The sequence below is a fragment of the Python bivittatus genome, unplaced genomic scaffold (genome assembly GCF_059951505.1).
Source record: "Python bivittatus isolate LINGU-HERP-01145 unplaced genomic scaffold, Pbiv_v1 ctg000690_np1212, whole genome shotgun sequence".
In the NCBI taxonomy this organism is placed as follows: Eukaryota; Metazoa; Chordata; class Lepidosauria; order Squamata; family Pythonidae; genus Python; species Python bivittatus.
This window is the reverse complement of record NW_028277096.1, coordinates 6,253,496-6,276,420: the sequence shown is the minus strand read 5'-3', so window position 1 is coordinate 6,276,420 and position 22,925 is coordinate 6,253,496. Positions and strand designations below refer to the sequence as shown.

General features: G+C 40.6%; 1 protein-coding gene across 4 annotated transcripts in view; it reads right to left on the bottom strand.

Moving 5' to 3' along the window:
- PITPNM3 (PITPNM family member 3) overlaps window positions 1-22,925 on the bottom strand; it is a 149,099-nt gene that overhangs the window by 79,707 nt on the left and 46,467 nt on the right. For 3 of the 4 annotated variants that reach the window (XM_088152216.1, XM_088152218.1, XM_088152219.1), the window contains 2 exons: window positions 21,168-21,254; window positions 11,412-11,519 (listed from right to left, as the gene is read on the bottom strand). In XM_088152216.1, coding sequence (XP_088008342.1) covers window positions 11,412-11,519; window positions 21,168-21,254 — 195 coding nt within the window. Of the gene's footprint in view, window positions 1-11,411; window positions 11,520-14,683; window positions 14,745-21,167; window positions 21,255-22,925 lie in introns of those variants that run through there. The other variant, XM_088152217.1, reaches the window with a different exon arrangement.

The following is a 22,925-nucleotide window of genomic DNA, read 5'->3' as shown; positions in this document are numbered from 1 at the left end:
TGATCAACTAGGTTTATTGCTCTGAAGATGCCTTCAGATGAAAAGATTATATATGCTGCCCACTTTCCAACTGAGCATGTAGACTTCTCTAGCTGTTTTTTTTATCTATAATGCACACAAAGGCCTTTCCCACCTTCAGGAGACCATATTGTACATCTGGACTAATTCTCAGAATAGATAGTAGATCTGTACAGAGATCTTGATCTGAAAGGCAAGAATGTATTTTCCTGGGATCTCATGGGAAACTAAACCAGTCCCAGGATTCCACAGCAGGAATCACATGAACTCAGGAAAAGGTACAGATGCATTAAGGTATGCCTAACAGGTGCTACATCCGTATCCATATACACTCTGAAACACATTTTGCCCTTAAATCCAGATCTCTACATAACTGTAGTAGACAATATTGGACAAATTATACCAATCAATGATCTGACAGAACATGCCAGCATTTCAGTTCTTCAGGTGGGGAGAGAAACAAGGGAGCTGTCCAAGGTCCCTCTTTGTCCAACAGAGAATCTACCTAAGGCAAAAAGTATTACTCCTGAAATGAATACAGTAGAGAAAAGCAAGTACATTGCATGTTTGATTATTGGTGAGGGGCAATTGGCTAAATACTATCCTTAGACTCTATGCTGAAGAAACATCAATGGCTATCAGCCTCGACTGTGTGACTGCCTCTGAAGGCCATCTACTGGGAGACTATTGGGCTTCCTTGTGTAGTTGGTTGGCCACTGCAAAAACAGACTGGTGGATTAGATGGGCCAGGAGTCTGATCCACCAGGGCACTGCTTATGTTCTTAACTATGCATGCAGCTAGCAACAAATCAACAACAATCACACCACTCTAATCATAAATACTTTAATTATTAGTTGTAACAAAATATTTTGCCCTAAACATGCTACAATTTTAAAGCTCCAATTACCTTTACTAATCTTAACGCTCTGCTTTTCCTATTATCTTTCTTTCGAGGATTTGTAGCCAGCAAGCAGAAGTTACTCTACTGAAGTAACTTCATCTCCAAATAATACTTTAGTCCCAAGAAATATACAGTACTGTGCAAAAGCTTTAGGCAGGTGTGAAAAAATGCTGTAAAGTAAGAATGCTTTCAAAAATATATATTGTAATTGTTTATGTTTATCAATTTACAAAATGCAAAGTGAGCAAACAGAAGAGAGGTCCAAATCAAATCAATATTCGGTGTGACCACCATTTGCCTTCAAAACAGCATCAATTCTTCTAGGTACACTTACACAGAGTTTTTGAAGGAACTCGGCAGGTAGGCTGTTCCAAACATCTTGGAGAACTAAACACAGATCTCCTGTGGATGTAGGCTGCCTCAAATCCTTCTGTCTCTTCATGTAATCTCAGACAGACTCGATGATGTTAAGATCAGGGCTCTGTGGGGGCAAAACCATCACTTCCAGGACTCCTTGTTCTTCTTTACGCTGAGGATAGTTCTTAATGACATTGGCTGTATGTTTGGGGTCATTGTCCTGCTGCAGAATAAATTTGGGGCCAATCACATACCTCCCTGATGGTATGGCATGATGGATAAGTATCTGCTTGTATTTCTCAGCATTGAGGACACCATTGATCCTGACCAAATCTCCAACTCCATTTGCAAAAATGCAGTCCCAAACTTGCAAGGAACCTCCACCATACTTCACTGTTGCCTGCAGACACTCATTATTGTACCAGTCTCCAGCCCTTTGGCAAACAAACTGCCTCCTGCTACAGACAAATATTTCAAATTTTGACTCATCAGTCCAGAGCACCTGCTGCCATTTTTATGCACCCCAGTTCCAATGTTTTCATGCATAGTTGAATCACTTAGCCTTGTTTCAGCATTGGAGGTATGGCTTTTTGGCTACAATTCTTCCATGAAGACCACTTCTGGCCAGACTTCTCCAGACAGTAGATGGGTGTACCTGGGTGCCACTGGTTTCCACCAGTTCTGTGCTGATGGCACTGCTGCACATCTTCCAATGTTGAAGGGAAGTAAGCATGATGTGTCTTTCATCTACTGCCTTAAGTTTCCTTGGCCGACCACTGAGTCTACAGTCTTCAACGTTGCCTGTTTCTTTGTGCTTCTTCAAAAGAGCTTGAACAGCACATCTTGAAACCCCAGTCTGCTTTGAAATTTTTTGCCTGGGAGAGACCTTGCTGATGCAGTGTAACTACCTTGTGTCTTGTTGCTGTGCTCAGTCTTGCCACGGTGTATGACCTGTGACATGAAACTGTTTTCCACAACTTCAACTTAGCAGCAGAGTTTGGCTGTTCCTCACCCAGTTTTAAGCCTCCTGCACAGCTGTTTCTGTTTCAGTTAACAACTGTGTTTCAACCTACATGTGAAATTGATGATCATTAGCACCTGCTTGGTATAATTGGTTAATCATACACCTGACTCTAATCCTACAAGATCCCTGACCTTGTGCAAGTGTACAAAGTGTGCAAGTGTAAGAATTGATGCTGGTTTGAAGCCAAAGGGTAGTCACACCAAATATTGATTTGATTTAGATTTCTCTTCTGTTTGCTCACTTTGCATTTTGTAAATTGATAAACATAAACAATTACAATATATATTTTTGAAAGCATTCTTACTTCGCAGCATTTTTTCACACCTGCCTAAAACTTTTGCACAGCACTGTATATGTATATATATATTTTTAAATCCCCTCTCACTCTGTGGGTCATGTGTGTCTTCCTCAATCTCAGGTCCTAGCAATGCACTCTTCTGGACAGAGAGCTCTGATGTTGTTCCTGGGATCTGTTGGAGCCACTCACCCAGCTTAGGAGTCACAGCCCCAAGTGCTCCTACTACCACTGGGACCACTTTGGCCTTTACTTTGTCTCTAGTTCCTCTTTCAGGCCTGGTACTTCTCCAGCTTCTCATACTCCTTCTTCCTGGTGTTGCTGTCACTTGGTACCACTATATCTATCACCAGCGCTGTCTTCTGATCCTTGGCTACTACCATGATGTCTGGTTGATTGGCCAATATCTGCCTGTCCGTCTGGATCTGGAAGTCCCACAGGATCTTAGCCCTGATATTCTCCATGACCTTCTGTGGAATCTCTCATCTGGACTTCAGAGGGTCTAGCTCATACACTGTGCAGATGTTCCTGTACACGCTGCCAGCTACTTGGTTGTGCCGTTCAATGTATGCTTTTCTGCCTGCATCTTACACCCTGCCACTATGTGTTGGACTGTCTCTGAGGCCTCTCTGCACAGTCTGCACCTTGAGTCCTATCTTGTGTGGTAGAGCCCTGCTTCTATGGAACTGGTGCTTAGTGCCTGTTCTTGTGCTGCTATGATCAGTGCCTCAGGGCTGTCTTTTAGTCCAGCCCTTTCCAGCCACTGGTAGGATTTCCCAATGTCAGCCACCTCAGCTATCTCTTGATGGTACATCCCATGCAGGGGACTGTCTTGCCATGGCACTTCCTCTGCTTGAACTTCCTCCCATGTCTGCTGCTGCCTCAGGCATTCTCTCGGCAGCTCATTTTTGGATGCCATCTTACTGATGTACTCCTGGATGCTCTGGGTTTTGTCCAGGACAGTGGCTTTGACACTCACCAGACCCCGCCCGCCCTTCTTCCGGCTGGTGTAGAGTCTCTGGGTGTTGGATTTGGAGTGGAAGCCTCCATACATTGCGAGGAGCTTCCCGGTCTTCACATCAGCAGCCTCCATGCCCTTCTTTGGCCAGTTCACTGTACCAGCAGGGTATCTGATGATTGGCAGGGCATACGTGTTGATGGCATGGATCTTGTTCTTCCCATTGAGCTGGCTCTTCAGGACCTGTCTTATCCTTTGGTGGTACTTGGATGTTGCTGTCTTCCTTGCCTCATCATGGTTCCCATGTGACTGTGGGATACCAAGGTACTTGCAGCTGGTCAGTATGTTTGCTATGCGGCCCGCTGGTAGTTCTACCCCATCAGTCTTAACTACCTTCCCTCTCTTTACTACCATCCAGCCATACTTCTCCAGTCCAAATGACATCCCAATGTCCTCAATGTAGATCCATGTCAGGTGGATCAGTGAGTCAGTGTCTCATTCACTCTTAGCATATAGTTTGATGTCATCCATGTAGAGGAGGTGGTTGATGGTAGTTCTACTCTTGAACTTGTATCAGTATCCAGTCCTTGTGATTATCTGGCTGAGGGGGTTCAAGCGTATACAGAACAGCAGCAGGAACAGTACATCACCTTGATATATGTCGCACTTAATGGCCACCTGTGTGAGTTGATTTCCAGTGCTGTCTTCCACAGTCCCACTGAGTTCTTGAAGAAGGTCCTTAGTGTCCTGTTGACTTCATATAGTGCCAGGCATTCACAGTTCCATGTGTGTGGCATTGAGTCATAGGCTTTCCTGGCTGTGCTCAGATTAGTCTGTCTAGACCCTGAGTCTCAGGCAACTGCTCTATCTATGAGCAACTGGTGTTTTGAGCTTCTGGTACTGTTCCCAGTGCCCTTCTGAGCTGTGCTCATATACTGATCCATATGGCCCTGTAGCTTGGTGGCTATGATGCCTAATAGGACATTCCATGTTGTGGGGAGCCAGGTTATTAGCCAGTAGTTGGATGGTGCTTGTGGGGGGTTTTCATGATCAGCACTGCCCTTCCTTGTGTTAGCCAGTCTGGATGGGAGCCTGCTGCTAGCAGCTGGTTCACCTGGGCTGCTAAGCATACACGCACTGCTGTTAGTTTTTTAGCCAGTAGGTGTAGATCATGTCTGGGCCAGGTGCTGTCCAGCTCTTCATGTTCTTTACTCACTGTTGGATGTCTGCTACTGTGATGGTAACTGGTTCTTGTTCTGGGAGATTGCTGTGATCTGCTGTCAGTTCCTGCAACCATTTTGCACTGGTGTTATGTGTCTTCTCTTTCTCCTATATGTTCTTCCAGTACTGTTCAGTTTCTGCTGTTGGTGGCTCCGCTGTTACTGTGTTGTTGCACTGCAGCTGGGAGTACACTTTGGATGGTTCTTTGGAAAACAGGGCATTTATCTTCTTGGCTTCTGCTTCTCTAGTGTATCTCCTTAGCCTGGTAGCCAGTGCTGTGAGCCTTTGTTTAGCAGTCTCGAGGGCTTCAGATGGAGTCAGGCCTTTGTATTTTTTCAATAGCCAAGTCTTATACTTATTCTCCACACCCTTCTGTAGTTCCACCAGCTGATTAACTTCTCTTCAAGTAGCCTTGATCTTAGCCTCCAACCTCATTTTCCGGGTGGGGGGGTATGTACTACTGTTGTTCTTGATCATGTAGCCAAGGATCTCCAGGATTACCAGTTCATTGGTTTGAGTTATGGTGGTAGTAGGGATTGTTGTGAGGGCTCTACTGGCATCTTCTAGCATACTATCTGATGGTATTTCTCCACTGAGCCTTGGTAATCAGTCTCGAGGGTTGACTGTAGCTAGTTTATCCAGAATCTTATGCCACATATCAGCTGCTCTGCTCTGTAATGGAGGGGGTGGTAGTGATGTTCCAGCTTCAGGTGTTGGCTGCACATCCAGGTGTACTTTTGGGTCTTCTTGTCCTTGAGTCCGGGATGTAACCTCAAGTTGTGAGAGCAGCTTCCTCTTCACTATATTGAAGTGTTGGGTAACTAGCTGTTTCTCAGTGTGGATGTAGGTCTTCTGTCCATCCATAGTTCCCTCACACGTTTCATATATCCCCTCTCATTAGGTTTACTGTTGTAGTAACATTCCATCAATTCCAGGTTCTATTGTCTTGTCCATGTATACTTTGTTCCAGTAGCCCATGTATCGTCAGATTCTCCTGGTTCTCTCACATCTGGCGTGGACCTTTTTAATCCAGGTGATGTCTGAGCTGGCATGACTCTCTTAGTTTGTGTCACTCTCATATCCGATGTAGGCAGGTGAAGTGTTAGGAGGTCTTTGCCCAAGGTATCAGCTGGGATTCAAACCCCGGTCTCCTGTGTCGAAGTGTGGCATTCTAACCACTATGCTATCCACATACAGGTAGTCTCCTGGTTAAGAATGCCCGGTTTACAGATTACCCATAGTATAGAACGGAGCCTATTGTAGCAAAATACAAGGTACATACACAATGATTCAAGTTAAATACACAATAGTTTGAGTTAATTACACAATGCTACTTATACAGTATTATACAATAATACTGTTCCAGCTTACATACATATTTGACTTAATGACAAACCTTGGGAACGGAACTCATTCTTAAGCCGGGGATTACCTGTGTGTACACACACACACACAAACACACACACACAGCCTTCAAGTCAGTCTTGACTCTTGGCAACTGTCTGGACAAGTCCCTGCAGTTTTCTTGGCAGGATTTTCAGAAGTGGTTTGCCCTTGCCTTCTTCCTATGGCTTAGAGAGTGACTGGCTCAAGGTCACCCAGCTGGCTTCATGCCTAAGGTAGAACTAGAACTCACCGTCTCCTGGTTTCTAGTCTGGTGCCTTAACCACTACACCAAACTGGCTCTTCATTCCACATTATAAACATAGAAAACTGGAAAGGAAAATTTATGAATTACAAGCAGTTCAATAAAACTGCAGCTAATTATATTTTAACATATTGTCATCCACAGCAAGGAAGAACCAGTCATGAAAATTCCAGATAAGCTTTGATAAACCAAAGGCAACAAGATTTATGGGTCACAGAATGTGAAAAATCAATTAAAAATATTGTTTTATGCCCCATGGAACTTACACTGAAATTACACAACTTAAGATTCTTCAGAGAAATCAGATGTAAAATTCCCTTTCAGAACCATCTATTCATTTCCCATAGAATGGTTCAGCTCATTGCCAGATTAAATGCATTTTCCTACTCACTGTCAAGAGAAGCAATGCTCAAAATGCAGACAGCATCTTTCTCAACTCCCCCTGAATCATCGGCCGTTGATTGAAATAAATTAGTAGGGAACCACAAGGCAGCCCTTCATATCACTGTCAAGAGCAGATGTAAAACATGTTACACTCCCTCAAACCCCACCCACTAATTATCTATTTTGCTGTCTTCGAAACACTGTTTGGCTATTTGGTCACTGCATCACTCAGCTTACCACTGGAGTAGAAAAAAATTCAAATATCTACCTGTGCACAGAATATCAACTTTTCAAAAAATCAATTAAGTAAATCACCAAGACAAAAACTAAGAAATCAAAAATCAAAAATCAAATGATAAGCAAAAAAAATAAAACAAAAGTAAACAAAAAATACAGATTCGTAAATAAGCATTTTATCCAGAACCTTTGTACAGACAAGGGTAATTTGTTAGGATCAAGGTTAACTTAGCTAAAAAACAGTGTATTTTAATAAATCTAATTGTGGATTTTTTCAAAGCAATTTGCTGTTACATAAACTTTTCAATCAAAGCAATTTCCCAAATTTTTAAGTGCCATTGAACCACAGAAGCATGGACCATAGTTTTCTAGTGCTCTACAATAGTAAACCCAACTGTTTTCAAGAACTGATTTAATTCTTCATGTTGCTTCAGTTTAGGAAAAACTAAACACAGGACTCCTGAGCAAAGATTGTTCGGTGTTTTTTCCAATTTCCATAAAAAATATTCAAAAGTTTTGCATTTTTTCTCTTCTTTTTGTTGTTGTTGTTGTTATATATGTGTATGTGTGCAGTTTCATTTCATTAATTAAATAAATAAAAATAAAAAATTTAAAAAACTTTTCAAGACGAATTACTATCTGGGCTTTACCACCAAATATGGTAATATATACCAGTCTACTTATAAACATAACAGTGACATTTATGTAATGTAACTTCAGCAAGTAACTTGATTCTTCCAACAAATTAATGTAAAGATATACATGTGTATATAGTTGCACAAGATAACTAAGCCTTTTCTCATTCTACCCATAGCTACTTCAAAAAGGTTTATTGGAGATGGGCACCTTTGAGAAGAATAACAAGTCCTTTAAGGAAGGACACAGTTCTGCCTTCTATTTCAAGAATAGAAAAGGGTGCAGGAAAAAGCAGACTGAACAAATAAGAGGCATGGTATAATTTATATTTGCCTCAAACTGTGGTTAGCTGGGTGCTTTGAAGAAGCATTAAAGAAGTATGTGATAACCTTAGTGGAAAAACATACTATTTGGTACTGTTCCTCAACATTTTCTTAAAACTGCTCCCAACCAATTTGCACACATTTCTACAGGTTTATGCAGACTGGAAATTTTGAAAAGATGAAAAATGGGACAATTTAAAAAATAAATAGTTTAAAAATATGTCAATTCAGACATAAATTTATATTCTTACTATCCTATATATTTTTTTCTTTTGTCAATTTTTTTTCCTAACCTCATATTTTCAAATAACTAAAACATTAAGCAGAAAAATTGCACAAGGGATGTTTAAAGGTTTGAAGGATTTGACTGAAAGACACAGCGCAAAACTGTGTTATAGTTTTTCCCCTTTTTGTTTAAACTAATGATACAACACAGCAGGAATAAAAGTTTTGTTTCCAGCTATGCTTTGCAAATATGATTTATAGTTTCTAATTGCTCTTTATAACAATGTGAACAGTTTCACCTGATGAGCCTGGTTATATTTGATATATACTGCTTTGGTAGTACTGTATTAGGCCTACAATATTGTTTATGTCTGAACAATATTTGATGTATTTTTCTTTTGCTCCTTCTCTGATTCTGGATTAGGCTTACAATACTGACTGTACCTGTATGGTATTTGATGTATATTTCTTTCCTTGGTGCTAGAATGAAGCTTGTATTGATTAGCTTCGTATTATCTCTGCTGAATACTGAATCATAGCATGCAACACTGGTTGAATGTTATCACCACAGTGGTTTTATGGAAAAGACTCCAACTACAATGTGTTGTGTTCACATTTGTGTCCTTCTCATGAACATAAATATGCTGGGGATACTATATCCTGGAGATAAGGACCCTGGGTAATATAAGTAAGGGATCTACTGGGGTGAAGTCAAGAGGGCACTGACACTTGGAATGCCAAGGTGGGGCATCCTCTTTTGCTAATTACAGAGGTCCAAAAGTTGAAACATTGTTTGAAGGAGCCAATCCTAAAATGGATTAAGGGATGGGGCTCTAATTTGAATTAGCTGAACAACCAAAGTGAGGATGGACCAGAACCAATCAGCACCAAGAAGTTTGAAGGCAATGAGGACTCTTGAGGACTTTATTATTTATCAATTAATTCAATGTGTTTGAATTGTTTGGGTGGCAAACAACAAATTAAAACAATACTATAAAAACCTTACTATTGGTTTGCAGAAGGTCTTTACCATCTATTTCCTAACACATATTTTGCCCTCTCAAAACAGATGTCCAGTGCTTCCTTACTTCTTCCTCTATCACTGCTTCAATCTTTCCCAGCCAGCCTGAAGGTATCAGGTGCAGAGCAGAGTGGCCATCTGACTCTTATTATCTGCATCCAGGCATATTCTTATGCTTGCAATTTTCCTTGCTATTTCCTATTTCTTATAAGTTGTGTGCTCATCATATATACTTTGCAAAATTCTTTCAGTAAAGCAAGAAAAATGCATTCGTTGTCTCTCATCTTTTAAAATTGCACCAAAGTATTGTAAGAGAAAGGTTTTACTTACTGCTATCTGACTGTGTTGTATGCAAGAATGCATGGGATAGGTTGAGGGATTTACAGCCAAAAGAGGGGTCAATGAGCCAGAGACACTCAGATATGTCTGAGATACTAGTCTTAGGTGGTGTCTTGTATAAGCATTATTAGCAGAAGTGGAGCTATTAGGGAAGTTGGTTTTTATCTTTGTGACTGATTGGCAGCAAACTGTGAAAACCACTCCAGACTTCTCCCCCCCTCCCCCCCTCCCCCCCTCCCCCCCTTCTCCTATGAGAGAAAATTTCAAAAGTACAAGAACATTTTTTTTCTGAACTCCAACTTTAAGCTCTAGTCAATGCTAATCATATCTATATGTGCAAATTATACAGGCTTACCATACATGTGCTCTATTTTAATTCTACACCTACCTTCTCTTCCTAATTCTAGAATTAAGAAAGGGCTTATAGGTGTTAGTGGCAAGATTTCTTCTTTTTCTGGTTCAGTGCCATGAACTGAAAATGGACCTTGATCTAGCACATGATCCTGTGACAAGAAACACTTGATCTTTTTTCTTACTTCATCTTCAATCCCATCAAGGGCCCTCTGCAATGAACAGATAAGGCCCTGTGCTAGTCCTCTTATTCTTTAGCACTCTTTCCCCAGACTGTGCCCTTGAATGCTTTGTGGATTTTGGACCACTCACGACCAAATGATTTTCAGCATTGCAAACACTGCCTAATCCATTTTAGACTCTCTTTTTCTGGTCTGAAACTAACAGCAACTAGAACTGTCTAAGTCCAAGTTAGCCATTGCAGCTGCCAGCCATACATTTCCAAGCTTCTTCTTCTCATAGTCCTCCTGTTTTCAAGAGTTTTCCCTTTGCTGCCTTCAGCCCTCCTTCTCCTATGAGAATTGTTTCCTATTAAAATCTAAACTAACACCTACTCTCAATTCCTTATCAGCAAAGTGTGTAAACCACTTTGTTTGTCTGCATGGATACATGAAGAGCCAGTTAATCTCATAGTTGATCCATCTGTTTCAGGGTGACATGGAGATGTTCTCACCCTGGATACCCCCAAGACTGAATATAAATGCTTTAACAAAACAGAGTGGAAATCTGGGGCCTGATCTATGAGAATCTCATTAGTGATCCCTACCTTACTGAACAGTTTAAGCAATTCACTGGCAACAACTATTGCTATGACTGTGCACAAGGGAACTGCTTCTGAATATCTTGTGGAATAATTGCAAATCACAAGGATATACTGATTTCTTTTTGCTGACCTTAGCATGGAACTAGCTATATACAGTGCAATTCTAGAAAATGGGAGAGGGACCAAAGGAATTCTTTCCATGGATGTCTCATCTTGTTTTCCCTTGATTTTCATATACTGACATTTTGGGCAGGACTGACAATGAGTTTCCACATATCTGATCAATCTGTCTCTAAGCCTCATTAAAATCAGAACCATGAGTAGATCCCTCTCCCTCTCCCTCGGTTTTCCTCAGACTTAGGTTAAGTTATGCCCATTGGCAATATAATCTAATATAGACATGAGTGGAAAGGCATGCCTGAGCTAGCCATTTCCTCTCCTAGTGTGTACATGCCCTTGTTCCTCAGAATGGGGTCCTGCTAGTAGTTCCAAGGGAAAGAGGGTAGCTCATGGCTGAAGTTTTTGCTCTGTAAGGTTCTCCTGTTCTTTTCAGAAGACCACCAAAAATATTCTTGCCAGATGATATGGGCCATCTGATCATAGGCTGTGGACAGGGTTGTTGTATATCAGTCCCAAATTTTGGCACACTACATAATATGAACCCAGATAGCACTAATTCATTTGGACAGAGATTAAATCAAAATTGTACCTTGATTTTCATCCAGCTTTCCTATTGTCTCGATCTGCTCCACCAAGTCATTGGAGTTCCACTGGCTCATCCCCAGAAGGATGGCATTCTTCCCTTCTGCCACCTCCTCTGCAACAAGAGAAAACAACATGCAGTGATAGCCCAGAGAGCAGAGGCAGGATTACCTCACTAACATCAAGAGAAAGCAAAATCAGCCTAGTGGAAAATACCTAAGTTTTCCAGAGGGCTTTGCAAGGGCATATTCCCCATATAATATGCCTGCCTGTAGAAATCAAGGAGGCCTAGACCTTGATACATCTCTTTTATTTCCAGCACTTATATTCCACCAGTATATCAAATTCTAGGCAGTGCATGATGATAATGCCTACAGGGTAGATATTCCAAGTTAATGGTGAACATTTATACAGGTAGCCATTTTTGAATGACACAGCACCATCCTTGCTGATCTCCTGATACTAAAATTATTGCCCTAGGTGTTGCCAGCAATTGCTTCCCACTCACCACAGTATGACCTCACATATATTTGTCTATCCCTCATTTCCTTACCTAGACTTGGCTGTCCTCCATTTCAGTGGGAGAGGCAGAGCTAAGTACAGTTGCCATCTAGCTTTACTAATGACTTACTCAGGGGACTGGACTGCATAGCAGCCTTCAGCAACTAAGACTCATTAGCACTTGTTGTGTGCTTATAGAAGGCAGATATAAATTGGCTCTCCCTAAAGGGTTTGGATTATTGACACAATGACTATACAAAAGATCAGACCCAACGAGTGAAACAATTTACTTCTTAACTGTGCAGCCTGGAGTCTTAAGCAGACCCTAATGCTTATAAGGAGATCAGTAGTTATTAAAAAATATATAGACATTTCAATGGCTACTGCCTGGAAAACAAAGGAATCTCCAAACACGCACACTCTGAATTGGAAGGTGTTGAATTCAGGCAGATGGATGGCATGGGCTACATATCCCACTACCTTCAGGACGAACCCAAGCAAATTGAAAATATATAATTACTACTTATGGACCTCCAGTAAATTGGTATGAGACTAGAATAATCCCTTCCCCTATTTGTTTGTTTTAAATGCCTTACATCCCACCTTATTTCCAGGGAGAATCCAGGTACCTTAACACATTTAAAAGTCACATACATAACGTTATTCTAATAAGGGAAATATAATCCTAATTTATGAAACCACTACTAACAATGATTTCTAGAGCCTAAAGTTAAAAAAAGAAAAAATTAAAACAAATCAGGAAAATATTCATCTAAAGGAGATTTTAAACAATCACTTTGCCAACCATCTGACACTGACTGCAGCTGCCCACTATGATTCATAGTGTCTGCATTCACACAGCGTACTGAATCTGCGTACTAAATTAAATCATTTTCTGGATTTGTACAATGTATTGCATTGCCAAATAACCAAACAGGCTGGGTGCACACCACATCCTAAACTACGTGCACACACACATTCTCCCAAAGTAGCTAATCAAGGTTACCAATAGCTAAGCACATGTTGTGTAAATGCATACATTATATTTTTAACCTGACCTGGGTAAAAGTTATTACATGAATGTAGCCCAAGTTGCAAGATCAGAAGTAGAGATTTGGATGATGACTGGAGAAGTACAAGTAGTCCCAGTTAAGAGCAAGTTCTGTTCCCAGAATCTGTCCTTAAGTTGAATTTGTATGTAAGCTGGAACAGTATTATTGTATAATATTGTATAAGTAGTATTGTGTAATGAACTCAAACCATTGTGTATTTAACTTGAATCATTGTGTATTTAAGTCAAATTTTGCTACAATAGGCTCCGTTCTTAACTGTGGATCGTCTGTAAACTGGGTGTTCTTAACCTGGGGATTACCTGTATATGAGAAGAAAGGCCTCCATTGAGTTGCCTAGGCCATAAATCATGGAGGCTTTAAAATTTAATGCCAACCATTTGAGCTGAGCCTGGAAAAAAGTGGTGAAGCAAATGTATAGCAAACAACACCGTTGTGAGATAGTCAAGGTACTTGTGCCCATACAATATCCTGGCTGTAGTTATTTGTATTCATGGCAGTTTCTGGCAGCTTGTAAGGACTAGGACATTCCCACATAGTATGATTACAGCAGTTTAGTCTGGAAGTAACCAAGGCATACATGGAGGTAAGATCTGGCTTTATTAGTTATTGCTGGAGCCCCAACAAAAGCTGGAAAAAGGCTTTTTTCCCCGTTTTTGTCACCTACGTCTAAGAGAACTGCATTTCCAAACTGTTAATGTAATCTTCCAGTGGGACTGCAGCCTCATCCATGACAGGCTGCATAACCATACCTGAGTCAGATTACCCACCCATCAAAGTATTTTTTTGTTGTTTGGATTAAGCTGTAGTTTATTTTGCCCCATTGAATCTGTCACAGGTGATAAATAGTGGTTGAAATCAGATAGAAGATTGAACATTTTTGTGGGTAAAGCATGTGTTCTATCATGAGCAAATCATCTGGTCTGCAACTAATTATGGATTCTCTAGCCCCATTTCAAACACAGAAGCAGGTTTTGTTCCATCTTAGGAAACCTCCATGAGATTTGACTCCAAGGCTGCCCTCCTTTAAATTGTCAGCAGTGTTAAGCATAGTGTAGAAAGGAACATGTAAAGCTCCCTTCTTTTCCTTTTAGAATAACCAGGGAAAGAAAAATTCTAAAATGAAGGTATTTACACCAGGTGTTCCTGAACGAAACATTTCCTTTTATCAAGCGCAAAAGTCACTGCCATTCATTGTGTATAAAATACATCAAACAGAAATCAAGAGGAGCCATCTGCTGTTGATTCATTCATTCATTGAGGAAGCATATTTATAAAATTGCTTTGTTGAATGCTCCAATCATTTACAACTGGGATTGATTCTCCCTTCCAGGCATTTTATCATCATATGAACAGCCCCACAGATCAGGTCAAGATAGATCCTCTTGGAATAATCAACTGGGTGCCCTTCAGATATTTACAGTTTTCATAAGCCTCAGTCAGTATGATCAATGGTCAGGAATTAAAGGGATTGTTGTCCAAAATATATGCAGAATACCAACTTGCCTAATCCCTTCTAAACCAGAATCTTTCTTCCCACAGGGGTTAACTGGATGCTTCTAAAAATCTCACTATTCTCCTGAAAGTCTCATAGGACAGTGATGGTAACAACCCTCTTCCAACATGTTCATATCTCAAAATATGGAAGTGCCATATGATCATCACAACTGATAACTACTGATGGGCAAATTTATTGAAAGAGACTTACCATGAAAGCAATTGTGTGTCCTCAACTGTGCTCCAGTAAACTCCATAAATTGATTTGCAAGCTGTATGAAAAATGGTGTACTATATTTTTTGCTGTCCTAAATTTCATATCTTGCATTCTATGCATATGCTGACATCAATATGAATAAAAAGTACAGCCAAGTGCAACTACAGGTTTGTCAGGATCAGGTCATTTTGTAATCTCTAGCCTCACTGCACCCATGATCCATAAGTGCCCAGTTCTGCAAAGGTCCTTTGCCAGCATGTACCCTTCTGCCCTCAAGAAACTTCAGCCCAATACTCAAGGACTGTTTCCTTCCCACCTGTATTCTACCTAAGCCCTTTCTCTATCTTTCCTTTCTTCTCAATCCATTCAATCTTCTTTCATATATTTGTTTTGCAATTTGATCCTCATTCATTCTCTCTGAATGATCAAACTACCACAACTTACTTCTTTTACTGGTCATTCTCTTTCATATTCAGTCTAATTTCATTCTTGGCTCAGAGTTTCTTTTGTTTAATAAATAAAAAAATAAAAATTCTTGTTTTACTACACAATCTCCTTAAGTACTGCATTCAACTTATATATTACATTTTCTACAGACAAATAGCAGTGAAATGCTCTACAGGTTTTTTTATAATCTGCCAGGCTGGAATACTGCCTAATAATGTAGACACTAAAGTAGACTGGATTTTTAAAAAACCCATGCATATTTACTCAGAAATTGACATTTTCATTTTAAGAGAAGCTCCTGCTTGTTCCTATGGCAGCTTCCTTTAAAGTTCACACTATAACTTTCAAGAAGTGGATTTAGCAGGAGGAAAAAAAAGACTCCTTATTGTGTCTTCTCTATGGAAGATTTTAATCTAATCCTGTGAGTGTTCTGTGTGTGTGTGTGCATTTTATTTCTGCTGATGTGAATTACAGATATATAGTACATATTAAAAATCTGTAATTCATATCAGCAGAAATAAAATGCACACAGAGAACACTCACAACAAAGAGATAGACCAACCCAGGTTTTATTAATATTTTAAAGAAAAGAGCTTCTGAATATAACAATATTGACATTGGTCCTGTCACCATGTACCTGTGGTTGCTATGGAGAATCTCTGAGTCTCTGTTCAAACTTATGTCTGAGGACACATACCATTCATGCTTTAAATGACAGATCTAGCTGAACAAACCCAAAAATAGCAGCTGCCCATTTTTCAGCAGCAGCATCAAAGAAGAGAATAGTGATCAGAAAAGACATGAAGTCACAAAAAGGTGTTTGGTTTAAAAAAAACAGAAAAGCTTCTGCAGATCATTTTCCTATTCCCATTTCCATAGAGTAGAAAATGGCAGAGGGAGGGGAGTACCACAGAGGCTATTCAGCAAAAAGTATTGAATGCATCTTTGCTAGATGATTAGGAGGGACACAATACCATAAAGAAAGAAAAGACAGTTTGTGGTAGGCAACCTAGTGGCTTCCATAAAGTTTGGAATTTTGTATTAGCTCTAGCCAGCACTGTCATATAGGCCAGGGATTGTTGGCATTACAGCCCAAAATATCTACAGGTGGTCCTTGGGTTACAAACCTAACTCGGACTGACATTTCCGTCGCTAAGCAAAGCAGTTGCTGAAATATGACTCCTCTGCTTAGCGATGGCAGTCCCAGTAGACCCAGCTGTGTTCGTTAAGTGGACCACATGCTCGTTAGGTGGGGACCTCACACTTTTCCTGCCTCTGTGAACTGCCTCTGCTTCAACTCTCCCCGCCTCTATCTTCCTTTCCATCTCTGCCCTTTTGGCCATCCTGCACAGCATGGTTGAGATGAAGAGGGCTCTGCATTCCACCACTGCTGCCCCCAACAGCCTGGAAATCCTTTTAGCAGAAGGAGCGGAAAGGTTCCAACCCACAGGGCTGTCCTCAGAGTAACCGGCAGGCACAGGCTGGGAAAAGAGCCAGCTGCTCTCTTCCCACTTCCCCAGCCAGCCAGGGCAGGAAGGGCCCAACGTTAGGCTGCATGCGGAAATGGTGCCAGCTCTGGGACCCAAGCACTCTCCCTTGCCTGGTCTTTCTCTACCTTCTTCACAGCTCTGCAGGTGAGAATCCTGGAGGGTGGCCTGGTCAGGAGAGCTCCCTGTTCAGGGGCATCTACCCTTGCAGATCTAGGAGCAGGAAGAGGCGCAGCTCCCTGCCTTGCAAGCACTGTGGGCCACAGTAGGGAAGAGGGAGGCGGCAAGTGGGGAAGGAAGGACTAAAACAACTCACACCCACACCTGCTGCCCAGAACCGGTGTTGTTGAGACAGCCACTGCTGGCCTCTCTACCCCCAGTGCCGTTGCCAGTGCTGGTGCCCATGCCAAGGTGATCCCAGAAGAACTGTGTGCAGAACGGGCTTTGCAAGGCAAACTCCAGCATAGCCAGCAGCAGCACCAGCTCCACTGCACACAGGCAGTGGTGGGCACAGCCTTGGAGGGGGGACCCCATAGGGTTTTCCTCCTCCATTGCTGCCACCCCGGAGGGCAGCTCAGGCAGGACACCCACCTATTTCCCCCCATCTCTGCCCTTTTGGCCACCCTGCACAGCATGGCCGAGATGAAGATGCCACTGTATTCCTCTGCCCATTGCCGTGTGGCCAGAAGACCACTGGTGTATGCAAGGCCAGCTCAAGTGTTATAAGGTGTGCCTAGGCCACATTGACTGATGGCACCACCTCCCACTGATGAAAAGATTTGCATACATCCAACTAGGACAGAGCCTAGTTGGCTTTAGCCTAAAGCCAGCCCTGGGTGAAGGGGTTAGTCAAAATGACTATGGCCAAATCACATCACCAAAGAAGATGTTCACAAAGGTTCCTTTTATGCTTTTATTTTTCTTAGTTATGGAGGAGACATGTGATTGTTGGCCTTGTGGCTGACCCTTATACTGGAATTTCTCTTCTTCCAGAGCCTCTGCAGATTTGATTTGCTCCAAGTGCCATATAAACAGCTGGACTCTCAACAGTCAGGTCCGTTTCCCCCTACTTCCAATTCAGTGTTTCATCCAGTCATATCATTATACTGGCACCAATACATACCTACTTCAATCTAGTCCTTCTTTTCTTCGAAGAGAACCAGTCTGCCTCCTAGAGAAGAACATAAACTTGCACAGCTTTGCACAATGTTCAATTTCTTACTCACAGCATAATATGATAAAGAGAAATAACTCAGAAACTGTCTTGAACATTCTTCCAGGAAAAAAACAAAGTTGGATTCACTGTAAAGGTTAAGGAATCAACTTGATTCCCAGGAATAATCAGCCTGATTTCCAGGAATAAGCTATAGGAGAAAATTAATGCCTTCTTCATTGATCAGTATCTTTTAACTTTAATTATGAAACTTCATGAGCACAGCAACATATAGGTCCATTGTGGCTCTCAGTGATATGCCTTATGTATCCCCAAAATACCAGTTCAGAAAAGAATGAACAGGTTATACTTTGCCTCCCATTTTTCCAATTATTATATAAATCTGAAGGTACAATCTGCATCCAGAGTAGAATTTCAGTGCTCACTACCCTTTGGTGGCCAACAAGCTTGTTTTGGTTCAGTTTCAATTTCATCCTCTTTGTATCTTTAGTAGGTCTGAGATGTCTTAGGCCCCTTGTCCTTTTCCCCAGGGAAAATGAGGTTATCATTAATTATGAGAAATCAAAAGTAATACCATTCTTAAGTGTATTCAGTAATTGACATAGGAAGCAAAACTGATTTTATGCATGCCAATATATAAAACTTATTGCATTAATCCATGCACAATAATGATCTTTACAGAATTTATATCAGTGCTCATATTAGTAGTAGTATCTTTAATACGGTCACTGACCAACATTTTATTCAATTTTTGTAAAAGAATGACAGGGCTCAGATTTAGATATATTTCCATTTTCTAGATGATTGACAGAAATAAAAAGTTTCAAACAACAAAACATTATAAATACAAGTAACAGAATATTTATATACACACATACACACACACACAAATATTATTGTGGTCAGTGACCAGTGAGATTAACAAAAATTATGCATTCTCCTGGAGATATTAAACTTCTGGTCTGACAGTAAAAAGCAAATAATTAATCCTCAGAATGAATGGAACTTCTATTAGTAAGCAGAATTATAAGGGTGTGATGCAAATTGCTGTAGAAAAGAATCTAAAAGAATAATCTAAAAGAACACATGGGCTGGAATCTCAGATTCCTCCAGGTCAGATAGGCAGGTTTGCTCTGAAAAAAAGGTAGTGTTATATTGTCCCTCCCATATTGCGGAGAACAAAACATTAAAATGGCCAAAGAGCTCTACAGTGCATTAGCAAGTAACACTGAATAAGTAATTTGCTGACATGAAGGTTTCCCTTTTTATATTAGGCCAGTATTGGTTATCTAAGGTGTCTTGATCTACTTGGAGAGTTACATCAAACACTGGCTGCTGGATTGCAGCTCTAGCTCTTAATAGCCACATGGCTAAGATAGCTTGACATGAGAATTCACATTGATAAAGATCATTCTACTTTTCCAGAAAGAAGGAAAAATATCTAGAAAGATCATGGCAGCCAAAGAATTGCTGGAAAAAGTGAAGCTTCTCCTAGAAATAGAGCCAGTGCATAAGGTCCCTAGATTCCAGTGGGAATATCTCAGATTCTAAGCAGAGTGCTACATTTAACATGCAGCAAGATACTCAGAATAGCACTCTTAGGAATCTGGACTGGATGATATCTATGGGCTTTAAATTATTATATATACAACATATCTGAGAACCATATAACATCTTGGAGATGGATCTGCCTTGAAAGAGTTTTATGCTATTTTCCTGCCTCCTTTGGTGTGAAAGAAGCCTGGTATGGCCTTAGCACTGCTGTTGGTTTTGTTATAAATATATTTAATTAGTTCATGCCAGATTCCAATTAATTAATTAAATATATTTAATTCGTTCCAAAACCAGTTTTGGTTTTAGAATAGTTTATTGCGAGCTTTTTATCTCTACAATGGTCCAGTAGAGCCCACAGACTTCTAAGGCCAGCCTGAGTTAAGGAGAGAATATATCTGTGGTTAAATTTAGAGGATCTAGAATTAATCAGAGTGATTAAGGTGGACCTAAGTAATTGTTCCATGGCATTACCTGCAGGAAATCAGGAAATAAATAGGTTCTAGAGTAGATAAATTAAAGAAAACATAAACAGCCCATAGAAGTTGTTTTGGCTGCAGAGATCCCTGATCCTTGGGCACAGTTTGCAGCTACAAAGTCTGCCTGGCTCCAAAATAAAGTTCCAAGTCACAACATTTGAGCAAGCAATTAATTGTGGCAATTTGTAAGATCTGGAAACAAATCTGGGAAAAAAAACTTCTTAATGTACAAACTTTTTTCCCATGCTATATCTTCACCAGAAGTAGAACTAAGACCATTCATAGTCCAAACAAACAAAAAGGCTACCTCCATTCACACACTGATGATAATCCAGTGATCAATTCCACCACAGAAATCCCACTTAAATTAAAGCAAGCAGCAGAAAAGTTCACTTAAGAGAAATGCACAGAACTTTTGATAAATGATGTAAGCCAGCACTTCTCTCATCCCAAAGCCTTCCAAAATCTTGTGGTTTCTTGCATAAGGACCTTTTATGTATAAGACAGATAGCTGGCTCAAAATCAAGGCAAAACAATGTGTTCAATGTCCAGAAGAAGCCCTCTACTCACAACACAGTGGCATAATTTTTGAGCTAGCTGAGAAGTTCCAGAGCAGGGCTTTGATCTAAGAGCTTATGCCTGCTTTGAAAAGGGCATTTTTGTTTCTCTGTTCAGCAAAAACAAAATTGCAGAGAAGGATGGATTATAATTTTCTCCTCGCTTTATTTTTAGTTAACCTAAACTATGGTATGTGAGCCATCTACACTGAGGGTCCACAGCCTTGTTTTGGCACAATATCAAATTAAATTCTCAGTCCCTGAACAAATTGATTGGGGAGGGGGGAGCCATATCAAGCAGCAAGCAAAAACTGGAGATTACCCCAACATATTGCAAGAAATGTGAACTCAATGTGACAGAAAATTTGCATTGTGTTGCTCGTACTTGGAGCAACATGTCCAACATTCCTTAACTAATTTGTATTTTAGATACAAATATTCACCCATTGCATGCAGATGGGCAATCCTCTCCAAAGTGGAAAAACCCCAATTACCCAATCTCAGGTCACTGGTGGCTAGAGCATCTTCGTCTCCGCTTCTTAAAAAAAGAAATTAGCCATAAATTATCCTCTGGGGAGAGATTCTCCAAGTACATTACAAATACTTTTCTGCAAGGCTGATGCTAAAGAGACTACAGGAATAGTTTTCAGTAAAATCCTAAAAGGAGAATAACACTGTAGAGTTTTAAATTTTAAGAAAACTGCATAAATATACACATAGATAATGCATGCGAAACTCCCTGAAAACTTGATAGCTCTGAACCAACGGAGGAGGATTACAAACCTCGTGCATCGAAGAATTCATCATCAGAGCTTTCCACTGAGTCAATAGCTTGCATGGGCCACTGGGAGCCGAACTGGCGCAATCCAACTGAAAAAGGGGAGAAAGGCAGCATTAGCAAACAGAGGGTTCCAAGATGGAGTCCAATCGAAAATTCTGGGTATTTAAAAAGTTCAATCATTCAGTCAGCAGCTTTAAAAAATATATTATTCTACTTACAAGCATTTGTAAGTCCATTGAAGTTGGGTGACTAATAAATTCAAATCAATCAATAAATACATTTTTAAAAATTGTTGCTGTCAAATCATATTGTACCTCGCTCTAATAATCCATCATTTAATGCCATAAAATATGCTTTTTCCTATGCAATTTTGATGCCAGTTGAATCAATCAATCAATGACTAGATATAAAAATTTCCTAAGTAACTAAATAATCCTATGGGCCTTAGCAGTAGTCATAGGATTTTATGGATATCTTTGTGTAGCATCAAACAAAGGCCATGGGGGCAGAGGAAAACTTTTATCTTTGGGAACTTCCTCGGTGCTATTGTTCCTCTGCAATCAGAATTCTGATGACACAGGAGGTAAAAGGCATTCAACATCAACAGGGATTTGGAGGGGACAAGTTAGGAGAGACTCTGGATGACCCACCCCGGAACAGGGGGAAACTGGAGCTGACCTATTTTATTACCCTATCACTGGGGACTACAGAAAGGAAAACATTTTCATTTTCACTTACTGGCACAGGACTTGACTCTGTTAGATTGTATTTAATTCAGATGATAGCTCTGAAATTGAGGGCAAGTCCAACATGCTTTAACTTCAGCCTTGGGAAATCATCATTCTGGCTGATACAACCTACATCCCTGAGATAAGAGATTACCCAGATCACATGCTGATTTAGGATGCCATGCTACATTACAGATATGCTTCCCAGGCAACTATAGCATTCTGGAGAAGCCCCAAACACTGACACATTTCTTACTCATTTGTTGCATTTATATCCTACTTTTCAGACGGTTTTCTTTGCCAAAATAGCTCAAGTCATAAAAAAGAGATACTGGGCTGGACCTGCCCTGAGGCTTAAAGTCAAGGACAACAAGGCACATGGGGGATGAGAAATTATAGGAAAAGAAGAAGAATCAGATTGATTGTTCAAGGCCAAAATGAAGTGGTAAGCAGTAGGGTGGCATTTATACATAGTTCAGTCTGAGTTGATTTTAACTTCCTGAAGCTTAAATAGAAATGTGTGGTAGTTGTTCCTTTGGATGACAGATGGGGCAAGATTTCCTGTGGCAGACGGATGGAGGTGCAGTGTGGCTCTCTAGTCCCAGGGCAACTGGAAGCAGCAAAATACAAAGCAAACTCTTTGCAGTTGCCCTTTTCTTGCCACTGTAAACAGATAGGCCAATGTCCTCTTCCCATTATATACTTCCTGGAAAACCGGGATTGCAATCTCCCAGGAGCTCCTGATCCTCTGATGGATGACTGAAAGTGGAGCCTGTGCTACCCTTTCTTTCTCCCATTCCAAGAAATATACTTTGCTCAGTGAAATTCAGGGACATTGACAGAATGGTATTGTAATACACCTCAGATAGACTGACAGGAGGACCAAAATGAGATGGTGATAAGGAACAGACTTATGACACATCCTAAATTCGCTCAGCCCAAATGCTTGGGCAGTGTTTTGCTGACACAAGAGGTCCAATGAGAAAGTTCATGGCCAAATGTGTTCTTCCCTCTTCATTTAGGTTAAGATTT